We start from the raw sequence: 22,254 nt of genomic DNA, 5'->3' as shown, positions 1-22,254 counted from the left end.
CAAGTCTAAATGAATTTAAATGAGATGGACATTCAGTTTCTATTTGCATCCGTTTTTTTTGAAGAAAAACATTTCTCTCAAGCTGTCCCTAGAGAAATACTTTAAAGTATTCAAATTTTTGGAGTTTCCCAAAATTTATATTGAAACCTCAATTCAGAAAGTATAGCTATGAATTGCCTAATATTTAATTGTCTTATCTCATATTCTTAGTCTTTCGGAATAACACATAATTTTATATTTATTTCTCCTTTGAAGCTTTTAATTCAAAAAATTTCTCTTTGAAAGGTATTTCCCCAAAATAGATATCATTATAAGGTGATTCAATTATCTATGTTTTAAAGATCAATAACCATACTGCATTTACCTCTAAACTGTAAACACACTATTACTAATACTTGAAACATTTACCTACAATGTTTTACTGAGTTTTATTTTAATTCACAAGCCAAGAAATAATACTTACTCTCTGCCCCAACTGACAAGAACTGCCAAAGTCAACGATCTTGATTGCACTGCGTTTGGGGTTACAAAGAAGGATATTCTCAGGTTTTAGGTCACAGTGAATAATACTAAGTTCTGGAGTCGCAAGGAAAAGCAGTGCAGTGCACATCTGTTGTGCAAACTTTCGTGTTAGGTTCAAAGAGACGCCTCGAAAATTGGTGTTCCTCAACAAGTCATAGAGGTTGTAGGACAGCATTTCAAAAACTAAACAGAGATGGTTTCGAAACATGAAGTGGCGTTTCAAATGCACTAAAAGAGGACAAAAGTTTCAGATTACATTATACATACCAATAAAAATGAGTGTAATGGATGCATAAGTTCTCAAACTGTCTATACAACATTACAATATCAAATGTACAGTGAAGATCAAACCAGTTTGGGATTAGCATTCTGTAGTAACAGCACATTCTTTAAGAATACCAAAATTGCTCTTCTGAATTAAACAGGTATAGAGTCTGTCCATAAGGTATAAGAGGGACTATCGTACATTGTAACTATCAGGTCTGAAAACACAAGAAGCAAATTGACACACTAACAAGGATACCTCATCAACTTTATCTTCATTTATAAATTAAAGCACTTTGTACTTCTTCAGAGTCCTACCTCACAACTTCTTGAATATAAGTCCCATTCCCTGGGTGTCTGGTTGGCCAGACTGTTCTTGGCAGCCCTCCCTGGGAAGGGATACTGTATATACACAATCTGTTTTGTGGAGCCTTAGATTTCAATAGTTATTTTCTCTAACTACAGTAATCGTCAAAGGAAGAAAAAATAAATCTTATGGAAGACCCAGCGGCTTGGGAAAACTTTAAAATGAAGCTTAACCAAAAAAGCAACAGCAGGCTTGGAAACAGGACTACAGAATTCATTACTTGCTATTACTTTTTTTTTTAGACTTTTTTTAAAATTTATATCTCTCCCATTCCCCCCTCCCCCCTTCGCTGTGTGTTCTTCTGTGACCACGTCTATCCTTATCAGCAGCAACAGGAATCTGTGTTTCTTTTTGTTGTGTCATCTTGCTGTGTCAGCTCTCCATGTGTGCGGCGCCATTCTTGGGCAGGCTGCACTTTCTTTCGCACTGGGCGGCTCTCCTTACAGGGTACACTCCCTGCGCGTGGGCTCCCCTACACGGGCAACATGGCTGGGTGGCACGGCACTCCTTGCACACATCAGCAGTATGCATGGGCCAGCTGTACACAGGTCAAGGAGGCCCAGGGTTTGAATCGTGGACCTCCCATGTGGTAGACGGGCGCCCTATCCATTGGGCCAAGTCCGCTTCCCAATTACTTTTGATATCACTGTTAACTTAATACTCACAAAACTCTTCAAATATTGTGCTTTAAGTATTAACACTGACTTCACACCTGGTAAGTAAAATGCTGCCCTTTGCTGTCAGATTTTTTCCAAATACCAAACTGAGTACCTATAACTCAAATGGCATGACAGAAATTTCCATTTGCCAAGGATGTCTTCATTTTAGTCTTTCAGTATCATAAAAACAGGTGCTTCTCTATGGAAATATTGGGACTACTGATGATAAAATTCCCTATCTGGTCAATGAGGACTGCAGCTACATTCTGTTGTCCTGGTAGCAGTCCTGAACTGCTTCCCTTGAAGCAGTGCACATTAATCTTGCCTTCAGAATACTGATGATACACATTATCTGAAATTAGGATAAGCACAACAATAAAAAGAATAAAAGTAGCAGAAATAAAAGAATAAATGATAAAAAGAACCCTTAAAACTTACATAAAAATATGTAATATCTGCCCTTAATCACTGCCAGTTAATAGGTTTAAAGCTAAAAACAATGAAGAGCTCCATGTGATGTAAGACATCCCACAGAAATGGCCCATTTTTGGGTTTCGATATCCTGGTTAAGCAGGAGCCAAGAAAGGAATGCAAAAGGTAACTGATGTCAGAATTCTGAAGTAATTACAAAAATCCCTTTAAGAAGCTCTATGATTAGAATGTTCTTCCAATTGAAGTGCAATCCACTCGGTTCCACTTGACCACACATGGATTCACTCTTCATTTACCGAGTACCTGCAATGTGCCAAGACTGAAGAACTTGTCAAAGAAAGCTCAAGCACAGCATATTTGTTCAGTCTTTCTAACTGGATTTTCACCAGAATGGAGGTTGGCAAGACTTCATTCTAAACCTAAACTGAATTTTCTTTTACATGGTAGGTACCAAAAAAATTCAGGTAAGAAATGATGCTTTATGGTAAAGAAATAGTTAATGATAGATTTCCAACCAGGTTTGTTTCTGTTCTTTTTGAGCTCAAAGACTTTAAAACTATAAAACTCATCAGAACAAATTATATTGTTCAATCACTTTAAAATAAATGATTTACGTAATTAAAGCACAATATGACTTTCACACACCTTAAATTAGGATACCAACTCAATTGACAAGGCTACGTCTAATTCTAAACACCCCTCTCTTGCCTTTTCAAAATAGCTCTCAGTTTCTTGAGACACTGTCAATTGACCATCTTCCCAAATAATAATTTAGGGAAAGAAAAAAAACCAACTCATCCAAAAGAATGTCTATAAAAACAAAGTAATTAAGAAAGTGATCACTAAAGTCAGTTAATTCAAAACAAAACAGACAGCTACTCAGTTCTATATAATAATGGCTAACATTAATTAAATTTTCAGAAATAAATAGCTCAAATTTTTAATCCATCACTTTAAGATAATATAATCATCATATTTTGATATAAAAACTTCATTAACTTTTGAATTTCCAATCTAGTTGGGGTATACTGCTTTGTTTGTTTACCTATGTAGTATTTCATTTCAGTGTCATGCTTGTTCATGAGCTCAAGAAGTCGCACTTCTATCTGGGCTTGATTCAGAAAAGCCTTCTTGTTCTTTATTATTTTAATGGCAACCCATTCTTGCTCCACACGATCATATGCCTTGACAACCTAAAAGAAAAAAAAAAGGTAGATGATGTTTTCTTTCATTAACTAACAATTTCAGAACTTATAATTCACTTTTAATTATACATTTCCCTGATTCTCATTTTTCTGACCTTCCTAATGAAATGAGGAATGGATTAACTCAATGAGCCATTCATTCGTTACAAAATAACTAAGTCAATCTTTTGAATGATATTTTCTTTTGCATACCTTTTAATTTTAAATTAGATTTTCATAGATAAAAATGTAGGCATATAAAACAAGAATTAGTTTACACAAAAAAAAATCAACTATAAATTCCTAGGAAAGTACACAAAATTAGTTAAATGTTTAATTAGGGGATTTTAATAGTTTTGTTTTAAAATGGAAATCATTATGAAGGAAAGCAGATTAGCATGCACACCTCTCATTATCCCTACTAACCAGAAACAACCACTGTAACTGAATAATTGTAGGTTATATTTATAGTATTAATATAGTCTGAAGAGGTAATTGTTTTAGGCAAATTTTCTAACACATTCAAATAAGTCTGGGAGTAGGGGAACTTCTAGGGTTGGAGGTAGAATTAAGTTATTCCAATGTGTAGTTGAGAACTGGGTTAAAGGAAAAGATTGGAATGCATGCTCAAAGATCTATATCAGTCACAGCTAAATACACGGTGAATTACAGAAATAGTTCAGCTGATATCAAACTTGAAATGAAAAAAAAAAATCCTCTATCACTGGTTTCACCCAATTCTAAAAAACACTATATTTGTCTTTTAAGTTTTTGACCAGGTGGTTTTGATAGTTCAATGCCTGATCCAGATGGTCTCCAGGGCAAAGGGCAAAGGCCACTAACAGGGGCCCAGCTATTTATGGACTTAGCCAATGGTTAACCAGCTAAATGCTAAAGCAATGGTTTTCAACCCTGAATTACATATTCAATGAGGAGTTTTTAAAAATACCAATGCAAACATTATGATTTAATTAGTTTAGAGAGCAAGAACAAGCATTTTTTAAAAGCTCCCCAGGGAATTTTAATGTGCAATCCAGATTGACAGTCATTGGCTAAAGCAATGGACCTAGAGCAGAATTTAGAGAAATTTTGACCAACCTTATCCTTCCAAGTCAATATGGAAGACATTATCCTAGTGAGTGACAGGCCCTGAGGCTGAACACGGACAACGCACAACACCTCAGCCTAAGAGGGAATTATCATTTTGACGAGGTGAAAAGGAACTGACATCAAATAGTCCTACATTTCAAAAGGTTTATTTTGTTTACCTGTGCTCAGAAATTAAGGGTGAGAAATAAGAAATTTAAGTTGGAGGGGACTAGGAAAACACAGCTATAAGCACAAAGTCTGAGTATTTGGGCCAACTAAATTATAGAGTAGGGTGCATGGTCACAATTTCCATAGTGGATATCAAAAAAGTTAGAAAAAATGTCTTACTGAGAGCAACTGCCTAATACTGATGAAATTTTGAAGAAGGAGATAAGCAATCCCTAAATCTAGCGTGCTCCCTCCCAGTTTTAGTTAGGTGGACCTCAGACATGGCTTTTCTTCAGAGGCTCTGATAGCCTAGGAGTAGCAGCTACTTCTGACAAAACAGGAATACCTCAGAGGATCCAAACCACTGAGAAAACAGACCCAGATGAAAAGGGGGTTATAAGGGAAAGCAAAGGTTCCTAAATTATGTAGGAATTACCAAATTTTTTTAAATTACCAGAAATCAGATGTGACACAGTATCCAGAAACCTGGGCCGGTAAAGCCACAGTAGAGACGCAGAAGTCTTCTAACACCTTTGTCTGTATTTCCTTACATTTTTAGTATCTTAGATTTTTCTGAGTTTAGGCTATGGTTGCTAATGATTCATAGTATATTTATTTTCCTAAGTACTATCAGATTAATACATGATGAATTTTCCTCATAGGTTGAAAAGGACCTAATTTGCTTTTTCTTGAGGAAGGAACAGATTAGTTAGAGCAAGCAGGTTCCATAGTTTAAAGCAAAAACAAAAGCAAAGCAGTCCAGGACAGTCAGTTTTCACTGCATTCAATCCTAAAAAGGCAAAACAAGTATTTGGATTGCAGATTAATAACTCACTCATTTCTTAAGGGCTGCAAGGCAAAGGAGATTGGAATTAAGAATAAATCGACCTCAAACAAAAGTGAGATCTGTGGCTCTTTAATAGAGGAGGATTTCCCAAGTAGGAATAGCCGGGGAACCAATAGAGAAAAGGCTTTCTAAAAGTGCAAAGAAGAACTGATAGTTCATGGTTTGGGGTGCAACTAATGTATGAGGATAATGGTTTTGTGATTTGTACTGGGGCTGGGGATAGGGGGTGTATGACAAGGAGAGTTGTTGGAGAGAGAAGAGGCTGGAATAAAGAGAAAATAAACAGGCCCACTGGAGTTCCTTCCCAACAGAAGCTGCCTGGCTGATCCTTTCCAGGGAATTACCCAAATCACAATTTAGCAATGCTGGTACTGTGAGGACTGGAAGAGAAAATCCTGAAGGCTATCTACCCACCCAGAAGCCTGATATAGTTAGAAGAGATGGGAGAAAACCCAGGGCACAGCTCCAGACTTTGAAGCCTCCAAAAATAAGAGATGGCACCTGCTATGCCAGTTGAAAAGGGTAATTCTTTTCTCTTTGAAGAAAGACTTCATAGACTATATAAAGCCCATATGAAAGAGGCAATACTATCTATTTAGTGAGTAAAATCAACCACTTAAGTCATTAGTAAAAAAAAGTACATGGTAGCCATTGAAAGACAGTCAAGAGAAGAGTCTAATGGAGTTTTTACAGCTGATGTAGTTTTAGGATCTTTAGAGAATTATGATAATCCAAGTACTTAAGACAAGCATTGTTCAGATCTATTTACAAATGTTAAAAGGGAAACAACATAATTCACTAAGAAGGTCTTTCTCATTAACAAAATTCAACATTTCCCATTAAATTACCTGTCCAAAGGAACCTTTGCCTATCAAGGAGTCAATTTCGTAACGATCCATCCACTTTTCTCCGTTTTTCACAATATAATCATAGTTATCATCATCATAACCATCATTGTAAACCTTCCGCTCCTTCTTATGACTAGAATCGTCTCCCTGGCCCTGCTGATGTCTTCGCTTCTTTTTTGCATAGTAAACCTGAAATGAGAATAAATTGTTTATTTTAACTGTGTAACTGAAATAATTATTTAGGGGGAGGTGTATATATATGAGACATATCTGCTATCAGTTGGAAATCGATGTATTCTTTGGTACAAAATATGAAAAAGGAAATAAAGAATGTTCTATAGTTGATACTCAACATATGAAAATAGCACTGATATAACCAATGAAATCTTAAAATGTCTACAGTGAGATCCAACTATAGTTACCGTTGAAAGGGTATGAGTGATAGTCCTATGCAAATACCTTCCTTTTCATAAATAGGAAAACTGGAACAGGGAAATTAATTGACTGGTCAAAAGTATCTCATTCAAGAAGAATCTCAGGGCCCAATTAAAGATGATTTTTTTAGATCAAGGTTGTCCACAGACAATGAATTCACACAGATCTTAAGTGTACAATCTGAGGGATCTGGACAAATGTGTATACATTGACGCCATCAGCATACCAAATAAAATTGAGAACATCTTCCCCCTTCCTCCCAGAGGGTTTTCCCTCATGCCCCTTTCCAATCAATCTCAAGTTTATATTTGATTTTAAGGGAAAAGATTTTAAAACTAAAAGATTAAATGTATATGAACTGATATTCAACTAAAATAAAAAGGCTCTCTACAACATGCCCCATCATTAAGTCTATTATAATGAACAGCCATTTCCCCCATCACCCTCCAACCAAAGCCATAAGCCTTGTGGTTATAATCACCAACTGAGCTATTTTTCTTTTACCGATTTTTCTTATAAAATAGGTTCTAAGTCTGGTCACAAATAATAGCTTAACTGGGTAACAGTCCTAATAACTGATAACTCTGAGGAAATTATATATTACATTGCATAGAAAAACATCAGAAAAACTTTAGTCTACAAGAAGGCAAGTCCTTTAAAAACAAGCTTCGAAAATTTATCAGAAATTTTCAGATAGTCAAAAGCTAGTTTAGTACATCTTTTTTAACACACTAATATGTACAAAATCCAACTCAGAAATGTTCATTTTGCTCACTCCATTTTTATCTTGCGGCTTTACCATAGTAACATAGTAATACCCATTCAATAGCATCAAGGTACTATAAAATGCCCATGTACATAAGAACATCTTTAGAGCTGAATGGATCTAAAGGTGGTAGAATATAAGCTTTTCATGTGAAAGGATATAGCTCCCACTGAAAGCAGAAAGAAAGCGAGCACTTCCACTCCTCCAGGAAAGCTCATTTAATAATTAATTACTGAGCTAGAGTTGAGGATAGAAGCACATGACATTTAAGTCCAAGATACCAGAAAAATCACTTTTGTCTGCAAAGAGCCAAGTGATAAGACAAGTAATTCCAAGTGATGTCTGTTTTTTATCCTACTTATCACCCAAAAAGCCTTTCAGATATTTTACAATGAAATGTATTTATAAAAGAACACAGAAAATTTAAAGGACAATTTAAATCACAGGTCAAATGAACTAGGCCAAATAACTGTAACTTGGCATTAAGTACATCTCAGAGCTTCCGAACATCCATGGCAAAAGTCAAAACAGACATGTAAAAATTTAAGTAAAATTCTAACATTTTTTTAATATTATCATATCCCTCCCACTTTCTTTTGGGGGAAACAATTATTAAGGAAATGATAACTTAGTCATTTTATATACAACTATGAAAAAGGGAAGTTGTTCCACTATTATCTTTTTCCCGTTTTTGTAGTCCTTGGAAATGCATGCTCTTTCTTTTACAAAGTTGTAAATATATTATCTATAAATCATTAACTTAGCAGTTTTCATAACAACTATCAACATTATAATCATCAGGAATAAAAACAAGTTTAATATATTTAAATAGGTCACAAAATAACCTTTTTCTTGGACTACAGCAAGATAGATGATGTTATAACAAACAGATAATCTTACCTCATTAATATGCTTATATGTTTTGATCAAGTCAACAGAAAGCTTTCTCAGGGGAGCAGTTGCTGGATCACGGAAGGTCTGGGGCATCCGCCTCTGTAACATGACAATATCAGGCATCACCTTAAATAGACAGAAAAGACTAGCACTTTAACTATACTGCACTAGTATAAATTCCCTCTTCTGTAACTTGTATAAATTAAAAAAAAAAAAAAAAGACATCTACATTAGATTACATATTTTCTCTCAAAATTGTCTCATTCACCCAGATTGCAATGAAGAAAACCACTGGAACAAGCAAATGAAATTAGAAGAAAATATGCCAGTTGTCCAAGGCTTCAATCCAGTTCCCCCAAATTAAACAGTAGGATTATAGACATGACCCTGATCCAGGAGAGACACAAGATGCTGCCCCAAAGTGCTTCCCCCTCATAATTAGTCAAAAGAAAAATTTCATCTGAATATATTCCTAAACCCTTGACTTAACAGGCAGACAATACCCAGTCATTGTAGGCAACATTCAGCTTCCTAAGACTGGATTTCAAGAACCAGCTGGCACCAAGAAGCAGACTGGCAGCACAGCTCTAATCCCTCCAACTGCTTAGTGCTGAAGTTCAGCTACAACGCCATGCCTTGCCCTGGGACAAGTACTTGCCCCTTATGGAGCAGGGCTGATATCTGTACTCGTTAGCTTAACACAATTAAGGAAAACATGACATCCATGGTGGCACCCCCACCTTACCTTCTCCATCCTCATTTCTCTTTGTCTGCTTTATTTATTCTCCAGAGCACTTAGCACCACCTAACACACAATATATTCATTCATTAAGTTATTTTCCTTTTTACTCCCACCTTCCACTACAATGTAAACTCCACAAGGACAAAGACTCCCACGTTCACTATTGTATTCCTTGACCTAAAAAACAGTGCATGCTATACTTAATAAATATATGTCCAAGAGACTTAAATCTTTGGTCCGTCCATGTGCCAGATGAGCCCTGAATTTCAGGAGTTGCAACACCTACTTTCCAGTTTACTGGATTCACCCAGGACAACTAACAAGGAGATGACGACAGACAATGCTCATCCTAAGGAACTGAGAGTGTCTGCAACTGCAAGAAAGATAGCTCCATTCATCTACTCCCAACGGGTTTTAAGACCCCTCTCAATTAGAGGCAGAGTGAGCATCACCATCCCAAAATCCAAAGACTAAGGAATGAACAAACGTAAGGGGGAGAATCAACTACAAATTAAAGTAGACTTACTATTATTTTAGCACTGGAAGAACTCATCACTGATGTAAAAGGCAGTGGCCACCAAAGGTTCTGAGGGATGGGAGAGGGAAGAATAGGTGTAACATGGGGGCATTTTCAGGACACTGGATTTGTTCTGCATGACATTATAGTGACGGATACAGGCCATTGTATATTTTGTCATAAATTTAAAAATTGTGCGGTACAAAGTGTAAACTATAATGTAAACTGTAGTTTATGGTTATTAGCAATGCTTTAATATGGGTTCCTCAATTGTAAAAAATGTACACTAATGAAGGATGCTGTTAATGTGAGAAAGTGTGAGAGGGGAAGACAGTGGAGCCTATGGGAATCCCTTACATTTTTTATGTAACATTTATGTAATCTAAAGCGTCTTTAAAAATTAAAAAAATATATATTTTTTAAAAAGTGCATGGCACACAGTAGGAGGTCAAAAATTATTTGTTGTATAAACAAAGGATGCATAATATTGACATACCTATTTATGAATACTAAGTTCCAAAGGACGTCTTAAAACTAATGCAAATTTCTTTGAAAAATTCATTTCAACAAGACTTTACTAACACCCAACTTTTAATCCTAAACTATGCTTCAAAAAGTTTCATCATCCAATATGCAGTTAGGGGTTCAACTGCGAGCTTCTTGCTAGGCTGTTTGTGTTGCAATAATGACAGAACAGATGCAGAAGTGCCCTCTATACACATAACTGCGAGTCAACTAACATGTCAATGACAATGGACTGATGTGAGAGGTCACTCTGCCACCAAAGTGTCATGTTTTAGTAAAGGGGTTTCCTTTACTAAAACCAATTAATTATATCAAGGTACATAGAGTCATTACCACTACCCCATATGTGTATTCCTGGCTTGCTCTTAAACACTGATGCCACTAAAATTTACTGAGCCAGAAAGTTCCTGTTCAATTTGAGGAGGTGGAATGATGGTAAATAAATTATACCAAAGCCACACAAGAAATGTTTGGAGTCTGATTTAATTATTAACCTAACCCACATTAACAAGTAAGAAAGGAGGATTGTAAGGTAACAGGAAACTACACGAAGAGTCACCATTCACGTGGTCTGAAAAGATGGCGCATATAGCATGTACCTAAATACAGTTACTCTTAAAGTAACATTAAAATTACTTTCCACTGCATGAAGATTCAAACAATAAAAGTTGTTATCCTGGTGGTAAATTCACTGAATCACTGGATTAAGTTAACAATATATCGTGTCACATAATCTTTTCCTTCACAAAGTTCCAAATATAATCTAATGAAAAAGAAAACCTCAGTGATTAATTGTCCAAAAAGACAGCTGGAATTAATAAATATAAAATCGGAATTACTTATTTTTTCCAAATATATATATACAGTTTTTATTTGTCCAAATATAAACAGCATTAGAGCTATATTCATAGAATATTATTCTTAAACTATTCCTTGGGACTTAATTAAATGAACAGGCAATATCAGTAATAAGCATGTCAATTCTTTGCGTGTACATGATTGCTATAAGGATTTAAGGTAAATGAAAGGTTTCCCTTAGACTGATTTTTCTTTTCCCCCAGTCCTAGCATTGCTTTCATGCAGGTAGTTTACTCAGTAAGCCCCTTCTTGGACTGGTACAGCACAGCCTCAATGTGAGGTTTTATAAAATCTGAAATCAATGAAATGTTTCATTCCCACTATAAGTTGACAGAAAGTGAACTACTGGTAGAATCAATGGAATAACTTAAATAATAATATAATAATAGCAGCAAATACTTATTGAACACTGTTTCTAGTATGCGTATTTGTACTTGTCTCTCATGTAATCCTCTCCTCCTGTCACCATTTTACAAATGAGAAAAGTGAGACTCCCACATTAATATATCATGACCAAGGTTCTAAAATCAGTGAATACAGCTAAGAACTGAGGCAGTCTCATGCCAAACCCATGCTTTTAATCACAACACCGTACCAAGAGTTTCCTATCATTTTTAGGCCTCTATTCTAACCTCTCCGTTGAGTCATTTTCAGTTTATTTGTTGGACAATGAAGCATGTATAATAAATATCAATAGAATAAGCATACTGTTTATTAAAATTAGTTATGTATAAAACCACGCATGTGTTCAACTTGATTATTTTAATTCCAGTGGTATTTCAAACATCTGAAGTCCACTTAAAACACCAAAGTCATACAATCAAAAAAACTATTTTAAATGTATGGGGCATACATGAAATTGGACTTGAGTGTGACTTTAAGTTAACATAAATTTCTGCAATCAATATAAGTGTGTGCTACATGCTTGACATATCTCAAAATATAACTGACCTTATTACACAACTGGTCAAACTCTGCCAACAAGGTGAAATCAATCAGCTAATTCTCAGTGCCTTACTCTTCCTATATATACTTCCAGTAATAGAAATTCCTATCTCAGTAGCACCTTGATTTATAAAACAGATGACGAGTTCTGTGCTCCCATAATTGACTTTTAAAATATATTTCAGTGCCTCAGAGTGTGCCTTGCACAGAGTAAGGGTTCAAAATATATGGAAGAACAAATTCATTTCTACAAGGAAAAAACACCCCCTTTGCTGACTTTCATTGTAATTTCGTGCTAGTTTACCAACTTTTCTGTTTTTCAATATTGTGTTGCCATAAGCACAGATCCAGAATTAGAAAATAACTTTTCCAAATATTAATTACAAAGCTACACTAAGACTCAAGGCCAGGTTTATGCATTTTATGCTTTCTCTACTTTCTGACTCTTACAGTCACCAAGGCAGGAAGACATGTAGTAAGGTAAAAGCTCCCTTCCATCCTTGAGCTGAGCGTTCAGAGGGGCTAAGAACTAACTCATCAATTTGCAGGTGGCCCCACACCACAGCACCCTCCCTGCAAAGAAGCCAGCTGATGATGGCATCCTACTGACCAGGCCACACCTCCAATGCTCACATCTCTTGTCCTTTCTCTTTACACTGATCCCAGAATGAAAGAAGAGCAGTAGTATGCACCTCCTGTTTACATCAGTTATAAGAGCTAAAACAACCACTAATTTTGTTTTCTGTAAAGATCCCATAAAATAAACCCTAGGACTTTTATTCAAAAATTGTTTTCCAGTTTAATAATACCCATGTTATTTATATTTGCTCCATATTTTCATATACAATGACAAATTAGGATCAGTCTATTCTGTCTTTCTTGCTATTTTAACAGATACTGATAAAGTTGAACAGCATATATAACACATATCCAAAGGACCACTTTTGTTTAAGAAGTATGAAGGGTACCCCTAGGAGACTCAGAATTCCAAACATGAACAAGACTGCTTTTTAAACTTGTACCAAACTCAACACCCATATAAGGAAGATTAACTACCAGAAATAAAAGGTTTTAAATTAGCTTATTCCAATATACTTGTACAATGAGCCTTATGTAAAAGACAAAGGATAGGATGATTAGCAGAAGTAGTGGAAATCAAATAATGAACTACAGAGGTTTAGAACTAGAAGGTACTTGGGGAGGGGAGGGTGTAGTTTAAGGTCCCCATTTTACATGCAAGAAACAGATATGCAGGATTTGTGGGACATGATTCAAATCCTACAACCAGATCTTGAGCCCAACCCTGGCACCCTAACCTGTAGACAATTCCAAATCGGCACGTAGCCTTCGTGCTCCACACCTGAATTATAAGAAAGGTGTATCTTCTCCTGTGACTGCCTTCTTAGGTTCAGAAATTTCTGGGTTTTGGCAGAAATATTTGGCTGAATATTATTAGTTAAAAGACAGATATTTGATGGGAAGTGGATGTGGCTCAACAGATAGAGCATCTGCCTACCACATAAGAGGTTCAAGGGTTCGATACCCAGGGCCTCCTGGCTCGTGTGGTGAGCTGGCCCATGTGCAGTGCTGCTGTGCACAAGGAGTGCCGGCCCACGCAGGGATGCCCCCGTGTAAGGGTGCCCTCTGCACAAGGAGTGGCCCCTGCGCAAGGAGAGCTACCCCGTGTGAAACCGCAGCCCACCCAGGAATGGTGCCACACACACAGATAGCTGATGCAGAAAGATGATGCAACAAAAAGAGACACAGATCCCCAGTGCTGTCTGACGAGAATATAAGCGGACACAGAAAAACACACAGTGAATGGACACAGAGAGCAGACAACAGGGGTGGGGAATGAATAAGTAAATCTTTTTTTTAAAAGACAGTCATTTGACATCATATGAATCAATCTTTTAAAACCTTTTATAGTTTAAAATGGAAATACTAAGTGAAATATCTCTTAATTTATAGTGATCCACAGAAAAAATAAGCTGTTAGTTATATCTAAAAATAGGAAAAATTTTGCTAGCTAAATTATCTACTAAAATATGGTCATAAAAATAACTTTAAGATTGATTTTTTTTCCCTATCTCTTCATAGATGCCAGGTGTTAGAACTGAAAGAGCTCTGTATCTAGAAGAGAGAAAAATGGGTTGGAACCCAGAGTCACAGCTTACATACTTGGAAAAGCCACAAATACGAGATCTGTTCCTTCACTTCTAAAATATACATAAAAATAGCATCCTCTCTGATAGGCTGCATTTGAACAAGTAGTAAAATGAATCCAAACATACATCGTTTCTTAAAAGTACACCGCAAATGTATCATTATGCTATTATTTATTGGACATACAGAGAATTTTCTTCTGGTATGCAATTCAACACTTTCCAAACCTGGTGAACATTCTACCTGACTGCTCTAAATCTCGAACACAGAATCAAATTTATCAATTAATTCACTGCATAAAACAAATTCCAAAATTCCTAACTCTTACCATAATTCACTTTATTAACTATTTAACTTTGAAGCACTTTATAAATCTAATGTCAGCTAAGTACCAGTAAAATCTTGTTATGACTCAAGAAGGGTGTCTCCTAATGAAGATGTTTACTCAGCTGTAGTCAATTGTTCATTAAAACCACCTATTTCAATTACAGAGAACACAATTTCTTCATACAAATAATCCAGAATGAGAAAAATGCTTTTTAACTTCCCAAGTTTCTGACCATCACCTGACATATCCTGATATATTAAAAGATTCAAGTAAAGCAGTGGCAAATCAAATCCCTAAGTAGATCAAAGGATAACATTTTAAGTACTCTTCGCATGAGCAATACCAGTGGTAAAAGAAAACTTTACCTTAAGTAGTTTTTATAATTATTTTTAGCAATGTGAACTAGTTTATTATAACAGCATAAAATGGGTAAGCTTACAGTTCTACAAGTTTGCTGTAACAGAATCTGACATTTTCCTAGAACTTGTATTTTTCTAAATCACTTTTCCATAAAAATAAGCCTTTTCTTTAAGTTACTTTATTTAACACATTCTTTAAAAATAACCACTGCTCTTTCTACTACAGAAAGAGAAATTGTGGTTATGTTTATGACGTTTTTTTAAAATTAAGTGAAATGCAATGTGAAAAATAAACAAAATAAACTTTTTAATGCAAACTTTGTAACTTTTGCTCATCTGAAATTCCATGTAACATAATACTGAAAGCCATTAAAGTGTTTGCCTATTTAATATTCCAAAATTTTAAGGTAGAAACTACCATTCCCACATTGTTTCTGATATGTCATCAACCTACCTGGTTTGTTAGAGGCTGCTGAATCTGGTCAGAATAAGATAAGGCAGAAACCTGTTGGTCACTTATGTTTGGCTGGCGACGGTCACTGTACTGATGTGAATGGGGCATCTGTCCAGCCATCTGAAGGCCAGCAGCATGGAATGAAAATGACGGTGCAAGCCGAACAGATGAAGGTTTGCATGCTGAAGTCTCTCCTCCTATGAGAATAAGTGACTATATTAAGGAAATATTCATAACCTGGTACTTATATCATTTGACATACTTGATAGCTCTTTAAATAAGGACTTTAGGATATTCAATAATATTTAAAACCTTTAGAACTACAAACAGGAATATGTCAACATAACACTATGTTAAATGGTATAAAATATACATAGCAATTAAAATGAATATCTATAAATCTGTATAAGAGAAAATCTTTAAATCTTTTTTGTAAAACAAAATAACAAATCAAATAACATTAACATTTAATATATTTATTTTTACATATGAGATTTTCTTCATTTGAGAACCATAATGCAAGTTACATAACTAATCTTTGAATTCTTGAGAAGGGTCTCTCCAGTGGAACAGCCCCTCACAAACCCACATGACTGAGATGGTAACTCACACAACTTCCGGTTTTATGACAACCAATAGCTCTGGTCCCTCAAACTAGGCAAATGCTTATGCTAATGGGGATCTCCTCTGACCAGGTAACCAAGGGTTGAGCATTCAGTACATGGAATTCACAGGACACTGAATTCCCCTGGACCCTACCAGTATAATCGACACAGCTCAAGAGACCCCCTGGCAAGCTCACCACAGGAAAGAACAGTTAATAACTATCCCTCTGGTAGGCTAAGACAATGATCATATATCCACAGGTGAAATGGAAAAGTAACACTGTCCATAAAAGGAATTGGTAGCTGACTAATTCTTCTGAGAGGAGAGGAGGGGAGGGGAGGGGAGGGGAGGGGAGGGGAGGGGAGGGGAGGGGAGGGAGGAAGGAAGGAAGGAAGGTCATTCTTACGCATATACAATCTCTACTTGAACGCTTCAGACTTCTCAAGCTAAAGCATACAAGGCTCAATGCCCCCAACACATATGTTCTGCTTCTATTTTTCTACCACAGTTAGATAACAGTTTGCTACCCAGTCACCCAAATCAAAAATTTGCGAGTCATCTGAGAGTTCTTTCTCTCCATAGTCTACACCATGTACAGTCACCCAATCCTGCTGATTCCACTTCCTATAGAAGAACATTCAAATACAACCTCTTCTTTTCATCTCCTTTGCCATTTTTCTCATTTGGATTACTAAAATATTTTCCAGTTCATCTTTTTGTCTTAACTCTGCCCATTTGCAACATCATTTTTCTTCTATAAGACCACTTCTATAAGTGATCTTTCTAAAACACAAATCTTAAGTCCCCCACTCCTACTTAAATTGAGTATCACTTGCCCTTAACATTGCTTTCAGACCATAGTTTTTCTCTCCTTCCATGATAGTGCGAGGTCCTTAACTGACCCATACTACGCGATTAAAGTATCTGCTGAGTAAAATAAAAGGACAGAGTTCCTACGATGAGAGATTGGCATGACTTTTTAAAATATTACACTACTCATCCTGAAAAACAAAGTGCGTCAATTCAATTATGTGGAGCAATTTTCTTCAGTTTAAAAAACAAAAAGCAAAAAACACCACCTTTTGGAATCTGTCCTAAGTAATCAATGATGTACACAAAGATGTTTAGGAAAGGCTATCCTGGATTGTTTGTTTGTGCTAGTAAGACACTGGAAATCTAAATGGCAAAGCATGGGGAACAAGGGGACTTTATATCTGTATGTCAAAAACTCAATAATCTGGGAAGAAATATAAATAAATCTAAATATATATGTAAAGAACGAAGGTCCTTAAAATAAAAAGAGCTCTTCTAAATAAACATAAAAAAGACTAAGGCCCTGAATAGCAAATTACTTAACCATTCTGGGCCTTAGTTTCATTACTTAACCATTCTTGGCCTTAATTTCCCATCTATGAAGCAAAGATATTACTATACTAACCCTACTGCCTTAGCAGTATTTTATGAGGTTAAAACAAGATGCCACAAATAGGAAGGCCACAAGTAGGCATTTAGAATGGAATCTGAAATGTAAGTACTTTTTAAACGTTAGTTTCTTTTTCTATTGTCAATGTAGTCATTGTATACTATGTTGAAAAATATTTATTATCAAGTTAATATATTGATTAATATTGAAAAACACAAAAATCCTTAGTATACAGCCTAGGAATTAATTTAAAATGGACAGCCTGTGTGGAAGGAAGAAAAAATGACCACCATCCCAGAAACTTCCCACACCACTCTATTCCCTTCCCAATCATTATCTGCTTTCTCTTCCACTAAAATTACTATCCTAACCTCCAAACCCAGATTAGCTTTAATTTTATAATAACAGTTTTGTTCACTTAATGCTATACATATAAACTGTCACTTGTTCATTATTATTGCTTTATAGCAGAGGTTCTTAACTTTTTTGTTCCACACAGTCCTTTGCCTATCAGGTGAAAACCATAGGCCCCTTCTAAGAATATAATGGCAGATAAATTTATGACACACAACATCGGCTTGTCTTTAAATTAAATTTTAGAATTATTCAAAATTATGTTTTACAACTTTCCCATAACTTCAATATCTAATAACCTAACATGGTTCAACATCTGTTCAAATGGTCATTTTCAACAAACATTTAGAAATCCGAGTTTTCCCACAGTGTCATAAAACCATCTCCACCATCCCTGCCAAACTTTTCGCAGGCAGTTATCCACTGCCACTCAGAACACATTATATCAAAATAAAAATCACATCAAGTTCACACTATAGTTGCCTCTGGGTGGGGCTTTGCGGGTTTGAGGGGGGCTGGGGATGAGCAGATGGGTAATATTGCCCAAAAAATTGGGGGGAGGGACAACATAAGAACATAGGAGAGTGTCAGGGGTTGGTTGAGAGTAAAATGCTGAGAAAACCATATCAAAATATAATTAGGAGGGTTACCTGTTTAGGATGCTCAGAGGGGATGGTCTGACGTGGGACGGACTCCTGGGGAATGTCCGAATGCTCATTTTGCCAGGGAGGGTTGTACCATTGGGCAGAGACCCAAGTAGTGAGAGTGGGGGTGGACCCACATCCTGGGGAGGACTAATGCCATCAAAAAACAGGGAACTGTATCTCTCGAGAGAAAGGGTGGCTCCCAGGGCATTGGGGCAGTTGAGCAAGTCAGGCCCTGAACACTGTTGCAAGTATCTCTGGACGTGGCTCCTCGGGAAATGGAGATTGGCTGTCGCTGTAGGCCCCACGGGGAGGGGGAAATGGATGTTGAATGGATGGAACCAAGGTAAATGTGGGGGTAAGAGAGGAGTTTCGCGAGAGTACACAAGGATGGATATAAAACATGTAATATTACACCAAAAACTTATAGGGGACGACAGACTAATAATGTAAACCATAATGTAAAACATAGGATAACTAAAAATTTAGAAAACTGTATATTCTAAAGTATGGACCACAATGTAAGCACAGATGTCACCTTGTCTGAAAGCTATTGTCTCGGAGTCTGTACATCAGTTTCAGTAAATATGATATGAATAAGTTATAAGATTATTGCTGTGGAAGGGAAAAGGTTTTATGGTGGATGCGTGGGAGTACTGTATATTGTATATATGAATTACTGTGATCTAAGGCTCTTGTGAAGAGAAGCTTAATAATTAGGAAAAAGAAAAGAAAAAGATAGGATGTAGAATTTTTCCAAATCAATACGTATTCTATATCTAACCTTTAAACTCATCGCTATATTCCATTTTACTAGTAAGGGAACCTGACATTATATTGGGCTTCACTTTTCAGGAAGTTTTGGATCACAGAGTGGTTCAACAATGGCAGCAGAGGAATACTGGTATGGGATGTTATTGACAGGCAATATATGGTTGCCAGGAAGTTACACAGGGCATATGTCCAGGGTGCATGGTAATGTTTGGATATACTCATAGTAGAAACAATTAAAAACAACAGCTGGGGGATACTGGGTTACTGTCCGGGGGTGGGGGGCTCTGTCGTGGACCCTAGGGGAGCAGCGGCAGTCCCCCAGGTGCAACGGTAAGGACCAGGAAGGAATGAGGGTCCAACAGTGAGCCCCTGGTACCAATGACTATGCTTGTGAGCCTATACCCCTGAAATAAGAACAAGGCCTAGAGCAGCACTGTGCCTAGGAGTTTCCTCCTGACAGCCTCCGTGTTACTCAAATGTGGTCAGTCTCAAAGCCAAACTCAGCATGTAAATGCAATGCCTTCCCCCCAGCGTGGGACATGACACCCGGGGATGAGCCTCCCTGGCACCCAGGGATCACTACCAAGTACCAGCTGATGATGCAACTAGAAAATGACCTTGAATTAAAGGTTCAACGTGGACCAGCAGAATATCCCTGTCTACATATAATAACAGGAGTTAAAAATGCTGTTTCACCTAAATTAAGGGGGAAATGGAAAGGACAAATGAGTTTATATGGCTATGAGTTTCTAAAAAAGTCTGGAGGTTGTCAGAAGGATTGCCCTTATGCACACCTGAGCAGAGTCTCAGAGACAGATAAAGTAGATACAACCCCAGGTATTGGTCCTTTTGAGGGCTAAAGAGACCCACAGGTTTGATGGTCATGGAAGATGGGGTTCACTGCCATGCCAGTTGACCCTTCTTTGGAGCTGGTGTTTCTGCGTGATGGAGCTGGACTCAGATGGGATCCCTTTTCACAAGACTTTCATGCTACTTTACTGGAATTGTAGTTGGTGCTGGGGTTTAAGATATATCTAGGGGATTTGAATCTCTGGACTGACAATATGATAGCCAGGCCCTGACCTTAACAGACTTCAGCTCCTACGCTCTGATTTACGGGACTTACTCCACTCAGCTAACATGGAGTTGAAGAATGTCAACCACCACACCATGGAGCCTAGAGTGCCTACAACTGAAAGCAGGAGGATTGCATCCAATATCCATGTGGAATCTAAACCCCCTCTTGACATAGATGTGGAATGGACACAACCAAGCCAAGGTCCACAGGAAGGAGGAATACAGTAAGGATCAGAGTGGACTTAATGATATTCTATTCATGAACTATTGTGGTTAATAATCGAGAAAATGTGGCATTGATGTGGAAAAAGTGGTCATGGTGGCTGCTGGGTGCAGGGAAGGGGAGGAAGAGAAGAGATGTGGAGGCATTCTCGGGACTTGGAGTTGTCCTGGGTGGTGCCCCAGGGACAATTGCCGGATGTTGTATGTCCTCCCATGGCCCACTGGATGGAACGTTGGAAAGTGTGGGCTATGGTGTGGAACACGGGACATGGGGTGCAGCGAAGCCCGGAGATGTACTCACTAGACGCAATGGATGTGACATGATGATGGGGGAGAGTGTTATTGGGGGCGGAGTGGTGGGGTGGGGGTGGTGAGGGCAAATGGGGACCTCATTTTTTTTAATGTAATATCTTTTTAAAAAATGAATAAATTGAATAGAATTTGGAAAAAAAACTTTAAAAAAGTCATAAAAAAAAAGTTCACACTATATTATCTTCTGGAAGCTGGGTTTTACTTTTCACATTTAGAGGTGAATCCACTTGGAACCGCTTACTATGCATGGTGTGGGATAGGACTTAAGATTCATTGTTCCCCTGCATGGATAATCCAACTGATATAGAAATATGTATTTAAAAACAAATGACAACAACAACAAAAAAACTGTCTCCACTATTCTGAAATGCCTATATATATATATATATATATATATATATATATATATATATATATATCCACACAAGTCTCTATATGTGCTTGTGTCTGTTTTGGGGCTCTCTATTCCATTCTACTGGATACAGACTTACACTTTTTATATCACTTTGCAAAAAAACAGACTAAATTATTATAGCTTTTAAAGTTTTAATATTTGTTATTCTTCAGGAATGTTTTGGCTATTCTTAGCCCTTTGCATTTCCAATTTAATTTTAAAGTCAGATCGTTAAATTCACCAAAATAAACCCATTTTGGGATTTGGGTTGAAACTGCATTGTCAAAAAGCAGCACATCCAACATAACTTTCTGCAGTTGTTCATCTGCAGTTTAATAATGTAGGCACTAATCACATGTGACTACTGAGCATTTGAAATGTGGCTACGGTGTCACTGGAACTGTTACAGAGGAACTTAACTTTAAATTTTATTTAATTTCAATTAATTTAAAATTTAACAGCCCCACGTGGCTACCATCTTAAGACAGTACAGCAATTGGGGAACAAACTGAAACCTTCACAATAAAGAATTTTTCTAATGTATAAACATGTAGAGTCCTCCATTTATTTAGGTTTTCTTTAATTCTTCACAATACTGTTTTATAGTTTTCTATGTAGAAGGCTTAGAAATCTTAGGTATCTCTATTAATGTGGTGAATTGCAACTGATTTTTTAATATTAAAATAACTTTACATTCCTGGAATAAAAGTTGGTAATGATTATCCACGGTAGATTCATTGATGAAACCATTTGTGTCTGGAGTTTCCTTTATGGGAAGGCTGTCAATTAAAGATTAGTTTTAATCAGACTTTCTATTTCCTAACATTGTCTGTTTTGGTTAGCTGTATTTTTCTAATAATATGTCTACTTCATCCAAATTTAAAAAGCAATGACATTAAGTTCCTCATAATATCCTCTCATGACCTTTTCAATGTTGGTAGGATTATAGTGATTTCTCCTTCACCTCAAGATAGGTAACTGAAGTCGTCGTCTTCTTTCTGACCAGTTTCACCAAAGGTCTATCAATTTTATAAAATCTCTTCAAAAATCCCCAACTTATAGCTTTACTGATTCTCTTT

At 36.7% G+C, this 22,254-nt stretch overlaps 1 protein-coding gene across 11 annotated transcripts in view; it reads right to left on the bottom strand.

Moving 5' to 3' along the window:
- DYRK1A (dual specificity tyrosine phosphorylation regulated kinase 1A) overlaps positions 1 to 22,254 on the bottom strand; it is a 147,729-nt gene that overhangs the window by 21,189 nt on the left and 104,286 nt on the right. For 5 of the 11 annotated variants that reach the window (XM_058296234.1, XM_058296233.1, XM_058296232.1 and 2 more), the window contains 5 exons: positions 15,370 to 15,566; positions 8,482 to 8,574; positions 6,381 to 6,569; positions 3,290 to 3,437; positions 464 to 750 (listed from right to left, as the gene is read on the bottom strand). In XM_058296234.1, the coding sequence (XP_058152217.1) occupies positions 464 to 750; positions 3,290 to 3,437; positions 6,381 to 6,569; positions 8,482 to 8,574; positions 15,370 to 15,566 (914 nt within the window). Of the gene's footprint in view, positions 1 to 463; positions 751 to 3,289; positions 3,438 to 6,380; positions 6,570 to 8,481; positions 8,602 to 9,220; positions 9,281 to 9,743; positions 9,804 to 15,369; positions 15,567 to 22,254 lie in introns of those variants that run through there. The other 6 variants (XM_058296230.1, XM_058296229.1, XM_058296227.1 and 3 more) reach the window with 3 other exon arrangements.

Source organism: Dasypus novemcinctus, chromosome 4 (genome assembly GCF_030445035.2).
Source record: "Dasypus novemcinctus isolate mDasNov1 chromosome 4, mDasNov1.1.hap2, whole genome shotgun sequence".
NCBI classification, from domain to species: Eukaryota; Metazoa; Chordata; class Mammalia; order Cingulata; family Dasypodidae; genus Dasypus; species Dasypus novemcinctus.
Note: the sequence above shows the minus strand (reverse complement) of the source record. Positions and strands in the feature narration are given on the sequence as shown.